This window comes from Amorphotheca resinae, assembly GCF_003019875.1.
Source record: "Amorphotheca resinae ATCC 22711 unplaced genomic scaffold M430scaffold_2, whole genome shotgun sequence".
Classification (NCBI taxonomy): domain Eukaryota; kingdom Fungi; phylum Ascomycota; class Leotiomycetes; order Helotiales; family Amorphothecaceae; genus Amorphotheca; species Amorphotheca resinae.
In genome coordinates this window covers 1,015,394-1,030,441 of record NW_020194472.1, presented here as the reverse complement: position 1 = coordinate 1,030,441, position 15,048 = coordinate 1,015,394, and the positions used below count along the sequence as shown (strand labels likewise).

General features: G+C 49.8%; 6 protein-coding genes across 6 annotated transcripts; 2 read left to right on the top strand and 4 right to left on the bottom strand.

Moving 5' to 3' along the window:
• Positions 1-4,119: 4,119 nt before the first annotated feature.
• Positions 4,120-4,510, bottom strand: M430DRAFT_200810 (hypothetical protein). Its single transcript, XM_024864212.1, has one exon. The coding sequence runs from the start codon at positions 4,419-4,421 to the stop codon at positions 4,212-4,214; it is 210 nt and encodes a 69-aa protein (XP_024723926.1). The 5' UTR covers positions 4,422-4,510; the 3' UTR covers positions 4,120-4,211.
• Positions 4,511-4,599: 89 nt separating this feature from the next.
• M430DRAFT_47804 (hypothetical protein) lies at positions 4,600-7,083 on the bottom strand (the record flags this gene model as incomplete). The annotated part of the gene is made up of 4 exons (XM_024867954.1): positions 4,600-4,950; positions 5,004-6,132; positions 6,186-6,377; positions 6,428-7,083. The coding sequence occupies 4 exons, from the start codon at positions 7,081-7,083 to the stop codon at positions 4,600-4,602; spliced, it is 2,328 nt and encodes a 775-aa protein (XP_024723925.1).
• Positions 7,084-7,215: 132 nt separating this feature from the next.
• On the top strand, positions 7,216-7,658 carry M430DRAFT_200808 (hypothetical protein). The gene has a single exon (XM_024864211.1). It carries the CDS (start codon positions 7,348-7,350, stop codon positions 7,585-7,587), a length of 240 nt encoding a protein of 79 aa, XP_024723924.1. The 5' UTR covers positions 7,216-7,347; the 3' UTR covers positions 7,588-7,658.
• Positions 7,659-7,811: 153 nt separating this feature from the next.
• On the bottom strand, positions 7,812-10,789 carry M430DRAFT_133670 (hypothetical protein). Its single transcript, XM_024862308.1, has 4 exons — positions 10,484-10,789; positions 10,054-10,433; positions 9,600-10,001; positions 7,812-9,550 (listed from the first exon to the last, which is right to left on the bottom strand). The coding sequence occupies exons 1-4, from the start codon at positions 10,644-10,646 to the stop codon at positions 8,027-8,029; spliced, it is 2,469 nt and encodes an 822-aa protein (XP_024723923.1). The 5' UTR covers positions 10,647-10,789; the 3' UTR covers positions 7,812-8,026.
• Positions 10,790-11,216: 427 nt separating this feature from the next.
• M430DRAFT_25138 (hypothetical protein) lies at positions 11,217-12,489 on the bottom strand (the record flags this gene model as incomplete). Its single annotated transcript, XM_024865195.1, has 2 exons — positions 11,217-12,190; positions 12,396-12,489. The coding sequence occupies 2 exons, from the start codon at positions 12,487-12,489 to the stop codon at positions 11,217-11,219; spliced, it is 1,068 nt and encodes a 355-aa protein (XP_024723922.1).
• An 835-nt stretch (positions 12,490-13,324) lies between these two features.
• Positions 13,325-14,176, top strand: M430DRAFT_96258 (hypothetical protein; the record flags this gene model as incomplete). The annotated part of the gene is made up of 2 exons (XM_024869944.1): positions 13,325-13,499; positions 13,551-14,176. 2 exons carry the CDS (start codon positions 13,325-13,327, stop codon positions 14,174-14,176), a joined length of 801 nt encoding a protein of 266 aa, XP_024723921.1.
• Between the last annotated feature and the right edge of the window lie 872 nt (positions 14,177-15,048).

Below are 15,048 nucleotides of genomic sequence, written 5' to 3'. Positions count from 1 at the left end.
AATAAGCTTCTCGAATCTCAAGCCGCGACGGTTCAACGGGGCTGACTAAGAAACCGTGGGTCTCCGGAGGATTGTTGTGAGCTTGTGAGAGGCAGAGCTGTACTCCGTAGCATGTAGACTGCAACACAGTACGGAGAGCAAGGGAGATAAAGCATGGACTGTGCTCCGTGACTTGTCGACAACTCCATGTGCATCTCAGCTATGTCTCTCGGACAAGAGATGGCCACGACATTGTTGCGTTGGACAGTTCGCTCTCATTCGCAGGTCAGCAATCGGCCTTCATGATCATGATCTGGTTTGTGTGTTGGTGTAGCCGTTTAGCAAGTAACGAGTCGACGGACGTTTGTGTGTAATCTGCGATGAACTGAGCGTGATGTGGCTTACGCCTCAACCATCCTTGGGAATCTTGGCCTCTTGGCCCTTGAGGCTTTGGCCCTTGGGAGCCCCCGAAGAGTCTAGCGGGATCTTTGAAACCGTCGAGTCGCTGCCTCTCTGCATCTGGCCCATCCCGTAAGCACGGCCTTGCAGACTCCAGAAGTGCGTTCACAAGGGAGCTTTGGGCATTGATTGACATGGATGGTAATTGGCATTGGAGCTTGTTGATCGTGCCGCTCGCGAGGAGAGCCGAGTAATGTAACGCCGTTGCGCAACCCCCCTCTCCTCCCTCCCCAAAGATCCCAGAGAGAGCTAATCGCCATATTACATTAAACTCCCGTAATCCGGGAATAATAGTCGGTCGTGAGCCGTTTCGATGCTGAAGTTGCGAAATGAAAGGACCTATTACCCAGCGCGACGCCGCATGCCGGTCCCAGATCCTGCATCGGGGATTCGAGATGGTTCTGGCAGTACCGTAGGACGTAGCTGATGAATACGTAGAACTAAGAGTTGGTACGGATGTACGAGTTGCATGGTTAAGGGTGCAAGTCGGAGAGAGCGGTGTATGATGATGTATCGCAGTTGCAAGCATCCTCTCTCTCTCTGCCTCTGCATGTACTCCGTACTTTCTTTTTCAGCCTCGCGGAGTCCGCGTAGAGTAACAAGAACATTGCACAAAATGGAGACTTATATAGACCCTGAGCTAAGTCTAGAGAAACCAGATAGAGTTGAATGCTTTCCATAGTAACGCGGTTGAACATATGATTCTTGCACAAGGCCAAATAGTTGATTAAACCATCGCGCGGACACCTCGACAACCTCCGCTCTCTCCCCCAAACTTGATTCCGGGCTTTGCTTGTTGAGGCTTCCAGGACCTTGTCACCTTGACAATCATGGCCATTCTGGGTTCCTTAGTAAGTAGCTCATACTCCGTACACGTGGGTATAAGTCAATGTCACCCTGGCATCATGGACATGATAAGGTGATAAGTAGTAGTTGTAGGACACTCAGTGTACCGATCCTCGATGGTCAGTCAACACGGCTCACCCAGAGCCTTGTCCGTAACCCGTCCGTAACCCGCCCCGTAACCCGGCCGTGCCATGCTGTGACATGGGCACTCGAATGACACGGAGGCTTGCAGGACTCAAGGGTCCCCAAAGCAGCAATTTCGGGGGCCTTGCCTTTTCCAAGATGGGGCTTCTTCTTAGCTGAATTGGGCGCTTCATGTTACAGAATCCTTTCACATCTCCTCACAGCCTCAGTGTCCAACAGCCGCCCAGTTACTCCCCGCAAAGATATCAATCACCTGGCGCATAGTTGCAGAGTATATCAAGATAACCAAAGTCAAGCCTCCCCCAAATGTCCGGATGAGTCGGGAAGGTCTCAATCATCATACATCAAGGTAAGCAACCCAAGGGACGTCCCAACCTCCAAGGAATGCCGTGGCAAAGGACCGTCAATTGCGGCAAGTACGTGTCAGTTCCGGAGAGACACTTGCTTTGTGACTCCTCGCAGATCAGCATCGACCTCTCAATTCCCAGGAGAATGAAGGGGTCAGTCACGTACCGCATCCACAGAGTTGAACAGTAGCACGGCGGGGGGCGAATCCTGAGAGCGGCGGTTGTCGTTTCAAAACGGATCTGCAGTGGCTTGTCCGAGCAAGAATGTAAGAATGCAAGGTCCAGAGACCCAATGAACAGAGCGACACCATCAGCTGGGATGGTGTGCATGCATAGGGATCCAAAGTCATCACGTGCCGTCTAAGTTCTCGGACACCGCGTACCTATCAGCCATCAGCGGTTGCCAGCTCCCTAACTACTGTACGGGCCGTCCAACAACGGCACTTTCATACATGATAGCACCCAGGATCCAGGATGGGAGGTGTGCGCGGGCGAATCGCATCTTACCCAGCGCAGACGGCGACGGAATCCGCTCTCTCACTCGCAGGACCGGATTTCCGGGAGCTGGGATGTCTCGTTGGAGGGGGGCGATCTGAGGACGCGGCGATCGGGATCACAGATCAGACAGGTCATCTGTGTCCAGCCATGCCATGCCGCTGGAACTCGCAAGCCAACCTTGTCGTTGCCATGGCCGCGCCGCCACGGTCGGATATCCATATCCCTTGCGCCGACGAATAGGCAGAGGGGGCAATGTTTGCGATGCAGTTGACAGGGAGAGAAGAAGTTGGACTACCTTCGTACTGAGAAGGTCTTACAACGGTTCTTTCTTGGGCAAAACTACCGCTCACAAGACTAATCCAACACCGAGTAGTAAATACCGAGTAGTAAATAAGAATAGGAACATCATCGAAGCTCTTGCATTAACACTGTCTGTCCACAGGATCACATCTCGACCGCTCGGTCCTAATCCTCAGCTCCTCAGCGCCTCCTCCTGCGCCTTTGCAAAGAAGAGGAAAAACAATCCCTCTAGGAAGAAGTAAAGTAATGTACTGTACCCCAGCCTTGCCTTGTCAACATCCAATCGGAGTGATTCCAAGCAGCGCAGTGCTGTCCTATTTAGGGGTGTAGAAAAGAAACAACACGGACTTGAGCGAGAGGGCTATATGCAAGATGCTTGTTCTAGAGATTTTTTCCCTTTTTTTTTCTTTCCTTTTCTTTTCTTTCTTTTTTCCAACCCAATCAATCAATCATTTTATCCATTCCAACTATCTATCATGTATCCAAAATTCATGCAACTAAATAACTCCCCTCCTGCGCGGACGAAGGAATAAGCAGAAAAATAATATAAATCATATCATATATGTACCTATACCCACGGCAATACCGAAACGCAAGTAAGTACCTAAGTTACCTAGATCCGTGTCCTCCTCCTCCTCCTCCGGCCGGCGCACTGCACGTTCCGTCCGCACCAGGATTCCAATAGTAATCTGCAACGCATTGGTGTTTTTTCTACATACAGCCAGCCTGCCAGCCTGCTCGTCCGTCCTTCTGGCTAGCTAGCTGGCTGGCTAAAGACCTTTTCAGCTGAGAGCTATTCGATCGCGAGTCGTAACTCGGCAGTGGTGCCAAAAAGGGGGGAAGGGGGCAAAAACCATACCTTAGGTATGCATGTAAGTAGCTATTCTTATCTTCTGGGGCGCGCGAAGGACGACGCGGGTTCCGTGCAGCATGGGGTCTTGAAAAAGAAAAAGAAGAAGAAGAAGATTCTCAGGGCTGTGAGCGGAGCGCGAGGATGGAAAAAGAAGCCCCGTGGGTAGGTACCTAGGTATGGAAGGGCGGGAGGATGGATGTCATGAGCTGCATGCAGCAGCGCGCTATTTATTTGCCTCTCCTTCCTCCTCTCCCGTACAAGGTATGAATGAAATCTATTCAAAGTTCCCCCTGACTCCTGACCCATACATAGCTCTCTCATCTAGAACCAAACCTGAATGAGAAGTAAGATCATTTTACTTCAGATATATCTATCATATATCATATTTTTCAATTGTCTGTCCAGAGATCGGAAACAGCATGGGAAGGAAGCTCGTTGCTTGAGGATTCCGTCTCCGCGCCCCCCCCCTATTTCTCCCTGATCCGGACCTTGACCTGACCTTGAGGCGATCAATGAAGGAAGGAGCTTCTATATTATATATATCGTATATATACATACAGCCAGCACGCCGTCATATCTTGAAGCTTCTCATACAAGTATGACATATCCGCCCCCCCCTATCATCACGTAACCTCCCCTCTTGTTGTGCAAATCTCTCTCCTGCAAACCCATCCTTGCGAATTTTTGGTATCTCGTAGAATTATCCCATTCTTCCTACATCTTCTTGATCCTCCTCAATATGCATCCGTGGAAGAATGAACTGCGTCCCGAGCGATTACCCCCTTTTATATCCTCATGCTCTCTGCTAGTGTGAAGAAATATATTATCAATACATAAAAGTCCTCCGCAATAACTAGGAATCTTGATCTCGTAGAACGCGTTTTGGTATAGTGCAATGTAAAGCAAACACAAAAAAAAACCTTGCGAGGCTCAAAGCAAAAATCACACCTTCCACCTAATGTCCTGCCGCAGAAAAGTACAGAATAAATATGCATCCAAAGGATGGCGAGCTCGTGTGAAGTAAAGTTCAGCGCTTGCCACCGTGAAACCAAAAAAAAACTCCCCCAACGTTTCAAGTGCGTTAAATCTCGCTGCGTCTGACGAGAAGAGGTTCTGTTGGAGAAGACGCGTATTCACGAGCCTCCAAGAACCGCAAGATATTTGATCAAGCATTCAGTTCTTCTTTTTGCCCCTGTGGAGCTTCCACTCCGCTTTAGTGACCCTCATCAACAACTCCTCATCCTTTACAGGAATCCAGCTTGTGAGGACCTTCATGGCATTCTCGAAATCGCTATCAAGAAGAATCTCTCTCGTCCCATCAATCAACGCTGCACTAGTAGCATGGAGGACATCAAGACCTCCAGCAAAAGGACGTTCCTTGCTGGGCTGGATGGTCAGGTCGGAGTCGCCAAGGAGCATGAATACATCCCAGACCCGGAGTTGGGCTGGAAAGGGGATCGAATAGTTGAATAAAGTCAGGTACCACCTGGTGCCATAAGCAGTGGGTTCAATATTGAGCTCAGCCTAAAAAATTGTCAGTCGAAATCAACAACGTAATGGGAGTATTGAAGACCTACCAGTTTCTTCGCTACTTCGCTTCCATCTAGCCACTGGGTCTGAAATTCATCCAGCGCTGCCATTAATCCCCCAAATCCTGATTCGTAGAGTTTGTCGAGGCCACGCAATGTCCACATTCGGACCAACATGATGAACGTCTTCTCCTCATCATAATAACACAGGAGAGTAGCTGCTAGTGATGCCATCCCTTGCACGTAGCCAGTGCTAGGGAAGTATAAAGACAGAGCATGAAGAACTCTGAACAGGAGTCGCTGGCCGCCTCGGTATCGCCGTCTGAACATGATATGGCTGTTGATAGTTCTGGGAACATCAATATCAATTTGAACATCGTCTGCGGAGCTCTGATGTTGTAGCCTGTGGAAAGCATCGACAATCTGCTCGTCCGTTGCACTATTCTCCCTCTTCTTCGCAGAAGTGCTCAAGAAAGAGTGCCATGCAGCAGCACGCCATCTATCAGGGATTCCTTTCCAGGTTCGCTCGATCAACTTTGGGTTTTTTGTATCGAATTCAAACTCCATACCCTCTCCGTTGTTCCCAGTTTTTACAACCTTCGCCATTTTCCGCCACTTTTCTGTGCGCTCCCACTCCCTCTTCTTGAGAGATTCAGCAGCCTTTCCACCCTCCTCGTCTTCGGCAATGTCTGCCAGACCAGGAGGTAGGGTCAGCATATCCCCGGCTTCATCCATCCATCGCTTGTCCCTGTTACCAGGCAAATGATTCACAGCTGCTCGCATATGCAAGTGATTGCTCCGCTGTGAAGCAGTTGATGCGGAGGTCTTGAGGGACCCGGCCATTTTCCGACTGGGAGGTGACTTAAAAGGAGCCTTGAGAGAGGTTGCAGTCGAGGCAGAGCGGCCAAACGTTCGCTTTCTTCGAGGGGTCTCTGATGCGAGCTGCAGTACAGTGGAAACCCGCTGCGGGGGTCTTGGTTCGGGGGTTCCCGATCTTGAAGCGCTTCTCTGCAGGTTGATGAAGCCATATCTATCAACATCCTGGCCACTGACATCCTCCCAGTCCTCAATACCTCCAGCTAACTCGTGCGGCCTCTTGATTGCTCCTTCACTCTTGGTAGATGATGCGCTCTCTGGCCTTTGCGACAAATTATTCGGGCTAAGAAACCCATTCATCCTAGATAAGTCAGAAAAGAGGGCTTGAAAATTGCGACCACGGGTAAAACTCACGTCCCAGACTCCTTCTCCAGTACACCCTGTCCCTCGGTATCGGACCGGGTTTCCATTGCTGTGGTTCTTCCATTATGCCAGTCAAATTCTTCCCCCGTCTCATACATCGATCTGACCTTTTGGGATTCCATCTCGAGGTCGTCTGAAAGTAGCTTTGGCGATGGCGAAACTAGTAGAGAGAAGCTGGGTTGTCTAGAGTACGTCAGTAATTTATCCCATGGGAAAGCGCTCATGAAGCTCACCTTATCTTGCCATTGGTACGCGCCTGTTCGTTGACTGCCTTCTTCCCGCCGAGCATCATGCTTCCCCTTTTCGAGAACGACATATTGTCGAGGAAGTTGTCATCCAGCAAGCTATCAGTCGGTATAGGGGTCGTAATTGGAGAGAAGTCCTCTGTCGAAACAGATGTCAACCTCTTCGTAGGCGTCCCAGGATTGCTGCTCTTCCTCGAGCCAGGTATTCTCCACCTGCGCAGACTGTCGGAACTGCGACTGCCACTGCCACTATTTCTCTGCTTCGGCGTTGTTGGCGCTTGTGCTGGCTCCCGTGTTGGCGTCTGGGGCGCACTCGGGACCTTCGTGAGCGAACGATTGGAATGGATGGAGGAGGCAATTGACGCATGCTTTTCAATTGTGTTGATCGAGCCCTCTCGCGCCTTCAAGGATGTCGTGGGCGCAAGACCAGAATCTCTTTTCGTGTTATCCTTGTCCTCGAAGCCGCTGGTAGGCCTGCGAAGCGCAGGGTGGATCTCCGTGGGAGGCGTGAGAGGCGGTGCAACGGTGACGGGAATCGGTGGTTTCGCAGCGAGCGCTTCTTCGTACCGTAGGGCTATGATGCCGTCATCTGGGCGCCGCGACGGAGGCGTTGCGCTCAACTTCGTAGGACTGCCGGGCGCCATCTATCTTGCCCTCTCAATCACCCAGCCAGAGCCGCGAAATCGAGAGATGCTCGACGGTGTTCGACTGCGCGACCGCGTTTTGCGACCGCAGTGCTGCAGCAATGCGGCGGATCTGCGCTGACGGCACTATTATTAGGCCTGACCGTTGGATGTCAACGCTGGGGATGATCGGTGACGGTAGATAAATGAGCGTCTTGTCGGGCAGGAAAAGCAGCGATACTAGGTATACAGTACACTGTCTACTAGAACGGGGATCGAGGGGTGATGGACATTGAGGGTCTTTGTATAGGAAAGCGCCAAGCGCAGAGGGGGGAAGGATTTGCTGTTCTTCTGCTGGCCCTGCAGTCGTTGGCAGTTGCCAGCCAGCTGCGATCGACCTGCAAATGCGAAGGAGAGAGAGTCTGCAATACTGATTCGTCTGGGACCGACCCAATACATGATCATTCTGTACCTAATTACTTATCTGTACGCAACATGCAGTATATAAGTGTGTGTTTTCTATAGTCTGCTCGGAGGTCTGTGTCTCTGCAGCCCCGCGCCCAATCAAGCCCTCGGTGCGCGCTGCCAATAAAAGGGGTCTCGATGACACTGCAGATCAGGGTACGATGGTACATGGACGTTGCATTATTTCCTCATCTCGAGATTGCTTTTATGCGCGGATACGGGGTGGTTGGAACTCTGTGTACCTACGGAGTATTGACCCGGTGCATCATTGTATCGTGTGCATCATGCAGAGAGGGTTTTCGGATTGCTATTCTACTCCCGATTGCTTGGTCACCTATCTTATCATTTTCCGGTCGGAGAATTGAATCTTCTATCTGAGTCGATCCCTAACTTAGGTATAAGATCATAGGTAGCCCCAGGCGTTTTTGACGGTATTTGTTGCGGAACGCCTCCCGAGTCCCAACGCCACGCTTGCACCTCCTGCAGGAGTACTTCTCTATCAAATGTCCTCATTCTCCCAATCTCGCTCCTCAAATGCCGACCTCACCCGTCCATTACTACCCACGTCTAGTTTTGCAAGCACTTCAGGGCTTGCCGTGGGTATGTATTTACGTTCCCTCTCCCTGTTCACCCCTCCAAATCCAGCGCCGTAGCTCACTCGCATGTCCGTACTCGTGGGCAAGGAAAATGGTAGCATGAGAGAAGGGTCTAAGAGAAGGTGTTCTGGCGCATCATCTTCCTCTTCTTGATCATCGTTCTTTGGCGCGACTGACTTCTCATTGGAGTCCGGCGTATCTGGCTCTTGACTAGTTGTCTTCTTCTTGTCCGGTGTCGTAGGCGCAGTCTCACGCGATGGCTTTGTAGACGCAGCGGCATTTCTTTGCCGCTCCTTGCGCAGCTGGCTCTCTCTTTGCAAGTTGATTAGGTACTTCATGGCACTCTTCGGCAGTCCCTTCTCCCCAACCTCGGGTCGATAATGTTTCACGGCATGAATCAATTGTGGTGGTGTAAGCCGGGTTAGTTGCTGCAGGGTGCCGACCAGTGCTTCCAGATCATCCGTTCCTAATGACGAAAAACACTGTAGCCATTGCAACAGCTGAATGACAGGTGCAAGGTGACGCCGTGCTGCATCAACGGTATTCTCACCAGTGGAAGTCATAGAACCATGTTCATAGTGTTCCGGCTGCCGATTGTTTGTGCGCGCCCAATCTTCAAGACCTGAGATATTCATGCGAATCTGCATAGCCTTGGTCCGAGCGAGGTATTTGCGGTTCGACATAATACGGTTGAAAAGCTCAGCTCCTAACCAGTAGAACAGCTGGGCCAAGACCTGTGAGGTTATGACAGAATGAATGTCGTACAGATCCAACACAAAAAGGGTTGAGGACAGCAGCGATGTAACATTTCGTGGTGAAGGTTTCGCTCTTTGTTTCGGGGAAGGAGGTCGGAATCTCTTCTCCGGTGGTTCCTCCTTAACTTGGTTCTTCCTCTTGAATATCTTCCATTCATGTTGAAAAGCAATATCTTCAAAGCCTGGAATTGTCTCGTGATCCAACATGGCAGAGTCTAAGACCTTATCCATCCTCCTCTCAGCATCTCTGATGATGAGAATGAAAATTTCGTTGATCAGCTCTGCTAGTTGTAGCTGGAATTCGGTAGTTGATACAGACAGTCCAGCGTCTTTTTTCAAGTAATGTAATAATAAGGTAGCATTGGACATCCAGAACGCCAGGATCGTCATGTCCCATTGATGCGCTTCCACAACATCGTTGATCTTATCCATAGCGCTAATGAGGAGCTTCGCGAGGAGATCCTGACTGGCATGATAATGGGCGTATCGTGCACTAAGGAAAACCATGTTGGCAGGAACAGGCTTTTGAGAAGGAGACCGTTGTGGCGTCATATTGGTAATGATAATGTCAAGAATACGACTCAATTCGTTCTCTTGGAAGACAAACATTTGATCGTGTAAACATCTAGTCCAATCAAATTCTTGCATCTCTTCTTCTAGCTCTTCTGATGACTGTAGACAGTTAGCATCGTAGTTCCTAGAGTACTGTAACCAAGCTTACCTCGGGCTCATCATCAAGGCCTACGGCCCCTAGATCGACTTCTAGGTCGCGTGCGCTTTCCATCATCATACGCCTCCTCAATTCATTCTCCGCCATCTCTTCCTCGAATCGGTCTTGGGAGAATCCTGGATTATAGAAGTCATCTGTGACACCAGCGCTTCCGATATGATACCCACTATCATGTAAATAGCCGGAGATATCACTGTCAGGGGCAACAAAATCAAAAGCCGTCCGACCTGAAGATGATTTGACATCTGGCGACGCGCCATGATCCAGCAAAGATTTGGCAATGCCCTTATGCCGATTTGTCATTGCCCACATCAAAGCACTCCATTGATTCCGGTCCTGCTTGTCAACATCGGCCCCAGCATCTAGCAGGGCTGTAACCACAGCTTCATGGCCCTAATAACTTTGTTAGAGCAGTTCCCAATTCCTATTTGTAAGTAGTACTCACAAAGCAACTTGCATATATCAGCGGCACGGTACCCTCCTCATCAGGCGCATTTATGTCCACGAATTCCTTAGCCTTTCCTCCCAAAATCCTCTCTATCCCCTCGACGTCTCCATTGCTAGCAGCCATATTGAGAGCCTTCTGCAATATATCCCTCTTGTCGGCATCCGAAAGGGTGTTGTCTGAAGCAACTGCGTCTTCGTCCTCACTGGCCGTGACATCGCGATGTGCTGCTTGCGCTGCAAGCATCTCCATCAACCGAGTGTCACTATCCTCAATCTTCTGTGTCATGAGATCATCGACATATTCGTTGTCGTGCAAGGACAAATTGGTGAATTGGAGAGGTTTGGCCAGGGCAGGCGTCGTCAGAAATTGTGATTGTCCTGTTGCAAAGTCAGCCAACCTTAAAGGAGTCCGCGGTCGGTTGTCGCACCTTGCCAAGCATCGTACATCTCGGTCTCTGCTGTATAGTGAGAGGGAACACTCTTGCGATCATCCAGAGATTTCGGTAGATCATCTGGCAATGCCCTGGGCTGTGGTTTTATTTCCCCCTCACCAAAACCGCTGATATCCCCGCCATTGTCCCCGATATCCATTGCAGAATGATGGGGGAAGCATGTAGTCCGTACTCATCTGCAGGTTGTCATAGAGGCGAGGAGCTGTAGATTTGCACTCTGGTATTATGAAAAGGTTGGCGTTTGCAGGTCTAGTAGATCTAGACGTTCTTAGGGGACTGTCGTGTCTGCCTCTACTTTCGAAATGACGAGTGGTTGTCCGTTATATCGAGGTGGCCCGTGCGCCTACTGCCGACATTGAAATACCTTATTGTGCATTTATACAGTACAACGGCCTCCCATCAACTACTCAATTTTCCTTGGGCCCTTTTCCTTGACAATGACCAGTTTCCAAATCATCAAGGGCTCTAGATGGTTATCTGGCTCCACCATTGCCAGGTGGCAGAGGATTTCCCCCCTGCCCTCTCAATCAGCAAAGACACGTAGAAGGTCAAAATCTCGGGTGGGTCTACGGATCCGCTACCCCAGTGCCTGGCAAAAGAGTTTTGAGAAATCGAAATGCTTTATAGCCTATTTGATTAGTTGCTACTTGGTTGACTTTTAAGTCTTAACTGCCTAGACGGGTCGAAGCCTTATTCCATGAACTGCCTTTTAGATGCTCCTTTTCCCAAAGACTCTGATCCTCTTTACTCCTCCGTCAGGAATCATGATAAGCTTCACATGCGTGAATGTCTTGTCCCGAACCAACGAGTCAAACTCGTGCTCTCTATCTGGTCCACATTTGCTTGGCTCGACAAGGTCCGTCCATCCGTCAGCTGACGCCGCTGGTTCTCCCTCTCCTGTCCAGTGTATGGCTTCGACTTTCACCTTCTGTGGGAAGTTTCCTCTGAAGAATGCTGTATCCACAAGTAACTTCTGTACCATTCCTGGTGCACCAAGTCGAATAATAGCCCAATCCACATGATCTTTGCCCCGAGATCTCGAGGTCTCCCACCCATCTCCCATATCCTTTCCGCGGCCTGGGAGAATCAAATTTGATATCACACCGAAATGCTCATCGCTACATGAGACCGCAACTCCTCCATTCTGAGCGGCAGCAAGATCGAAAATTGCATCCTTATCTTCTGGGAAGACTGGGACAGCATGTCCAAACAATCTAAACCTTGCAATGCCTCCGTCCGGGTACATGTTCAGTCTGACATGCGTATACGCCTTCTTGGTTGGCACAGCCAGCTTCCAACCAAATCGCTGCGAGGGCCCACACTCCTGGATTCCGAGAATTGGCTCCCATTTACCTCGCTCTCCTTTCCATGAAATGACTTCATCGTCACTTGAGCTGAAGACGCCTTCGACGGAGATAGCAGGGGCGTGGTTTCCAGAGAAGAACGCAGTGTCGATTTCAATGCCCTCGACAATGCCTGAAGCCACACCAAGACGGATTACCACGTAGTCGAAAGGTGCAGGATTGTGCCGGCGAGTCTCCCACCCATCGTACCAAGCACCTGAATAGACCATTTTGCCTGGTTGTCTGATGGGTGCGGTTGGAGTTAAGAGGTTGGAGGCTTCGGCAAACCACTCATCAGAGAAGGAGAGGATTTTGCCACCAAGGGCAGAAGAGATCAGGTCTGGAGATGATGTTAGTATAGAAGCTGATAGAAGAGTCTGGCCGTTGCAATAGATATCATAATCGATCAGGATGAAGTGTCCAAAGATGTGCACGTGACTACCTCGTGAACAATTCCCCCATTTAGATGACAGATAGAGAAAGATGGGAGTGATATTCCGATATCCAACATATAGTTCAAAGGGAAAGGGGAAGCCAGAACCCACCAATGCAAGAGGAGCGAAAGGTTCCATCAATCTTGTCTGCGGCAACGCGAGTAGCCGGGACATCTTCCAGCTTGTATTCGGATTCAGACGACATCTTGGCAGGTACGAAAGGTTGTAAGAGAGGGTATCTTGGATCAAAAAAAGCAAAGAGAGAACTTGGTCCTTTTTAAGATGAGAAAAGAATCTGCACTTTGGGCTCTCATCAATTCTCATCGAGTAATACCCGTCCCTGACGGCGACGTCCGATAGACTAGGTACAACAGCAGACACGATAGTACGAAGAGGGCATCGATAAGCCCCACCATTGGCGCCTCAGGCCGAAGCGGGGTGTTGTCGTCGGTTTCGGTGGCCGCGGCGGCCGCCGAGGGACGGAGAGGTTGGTACAGGAGGGACGGAACGGAGGTACATTTTACCGACCTGGATGGAGATTGTCTTACAAGGACGACGACGACCTTTCTCAATCGCAATCGCAGATATAAGTCTGAGCAGCCTCCGCACTTTTCTGCAAGCAACTCCATGCCCGCTGTCTATTCCGGTGTGGATTCTGCCCCTCTTGTGATTGGTGCACGCCTCACGCAGCAATCAAGAGGAATACTGCGGTGAAGACTGTGCTTACCGATGCCAGCACGGTGATTGGCCGGAAACAACATTGATCCCCAGGTGAGCACCGAGCCGTAATAGCGTCATTGCAGGGTTCCAGTACGAGTACACTCGTCCATCTTTGGCTCTGCGGAGTGGTATTTATTATCCTATTGCTGCTTGTCCAGGTCGTGCCTCTTGCTTCGTACCTAGGTACCGTAGGTATGGGAAGAAGGTTCGTTGCTTTATAATAACCGCGTCACCTCACTCTTATAGATCACTCTCCACTCTTCGTGTCCCCAGATCATCCGAATTCCATACAACTGATATTCCACCACTTTTGAAAGACTATGGCTTCTGCTACAGGTATTCCGGAACAACCTGTCGTCGATCCTCGAGAGGGAGAGGAGTCAAGAGCAGAGGAGTCGAGAGGAGATGAGCCAAGAGAAGATGAGCCCTTACTCGGACGGCCTGGTGCTGCAACACAGCAAGATGGCCGTTCTCTCTTCCCCAACCTCATCATAGGTGAGTTCGTCAAATACTGAGTACTCGAGAGAAATCTCTAACCCTACCCAGGGACAGCAGGCATCGCGCAAGCCGGACTGATCTTGCTGGTGGCCTCTGTCTGGGCCAGCGTTTTCCTCAACCCCTTGATCTTCTTCTCCGCGCATCCCCTCCTGAACTCAGCTGGCCTGCTTTTCCTCACAGAATCCATCCTCATTCTGCAACCCACACATACCCCGACTCAAAAGCGCCAAGGCACCATTGCCCATTTCATTGCCAATAACTTGGCTTTGGACCTCCTCATAGCAGGTCTCGTCATCATCGAATACAACAAGTGGGCAAATGCTATACCGCACTTCGAGTCACCGCACGCCGTCTTAGGTCTGACCACCTATATTCTGCTGTTGATTCAATCCGCGGTGGGTTTTACGCAGTACTTCACCCCCAGGTTGTATGGTAGCGTAGACAGGGCCAAATCAATCTATAAATGGCACCGAATCAGTGGATATATCATCCTGACCACGATGTTGGCCACCGTCATCGCAGCAACACAGACCGATTACAACAAGAACATTCTGGATATCAAGATTTGGGCTATAATTATCGCCGCAATCCTAGTGCTGATTGGCGTTTTGCCCAGGATCAAAAAGCAGAAATTGGGGCTCCAGCCAAAACCAAGCGGTGTCGAGGGCCAGTAGTGTGATGCTATGGCTCAATGAAGTATGGGAGGCATGATCGCCTTGTTAAAATGCGCGATGTCAATTTCTAAACTATAGTCCGCATTTGGACACCATTCCTTGGAGGCTTATTTCTGTGGGTGGATCTCGTCATTTGTTAACGAGAGAAGGCGGAGAATGGTATCTGATATCCAAAGCCTCAGTCTTTTTAGCAAGAGGAGGTATTCTTGAAGACATCATGTTTTTGGGGTTCGTTAAATTGACACTTCATTGGGATGGAGTTCACGTCTTGTTCATCCTGAAGGATAGAGGTGTTGAAAACTTCGGCGTATTTTGATATCGAGGCCTTCTAGGGGAAGCAGATATCCTTCAGTTGTAATTTGGAAATGAGTTATAATGATTTGATGCATGGAATGGAATTCTGTTCAATAGCCAGAATGAAAAGTTGCAAGGTCTCTCTATTTCCAATTGTTCTTCATATCTCTTCTCTATCTATGTCTTACCAGCGACATCAAGAATCCGACGTGTCTCCCCTCAGATTTCACCATAACACACTTCACCCGGCTATTCTATTGCATGCGTAAGAGAATCCGAGAGAGTATTCCCGTGAAGGAGAGAGCGGAAATTATTTCCAAGATTTTTTTACGAGGAAGAGGCAGGATAATAATAGCTTTGATGAAAAGAAAAGAATTTCTTTCTTAGGGATGGAGTATGAGATTCTGGATTTTGGTAAGGGACTTTGAGTGTGTTTTGTTCTTGATTAGTTTGCGATGTAGGGGTTGGTTATTAGGGGGGTTTTTTGGGTTTTTTTGGGGGGGGGGGGAAGGCGGGGGATTACTGGTTTTTATATATTGGCCTAAGAGAGAGAGAGGGAGGGGGGGGTTCTTCTGCGC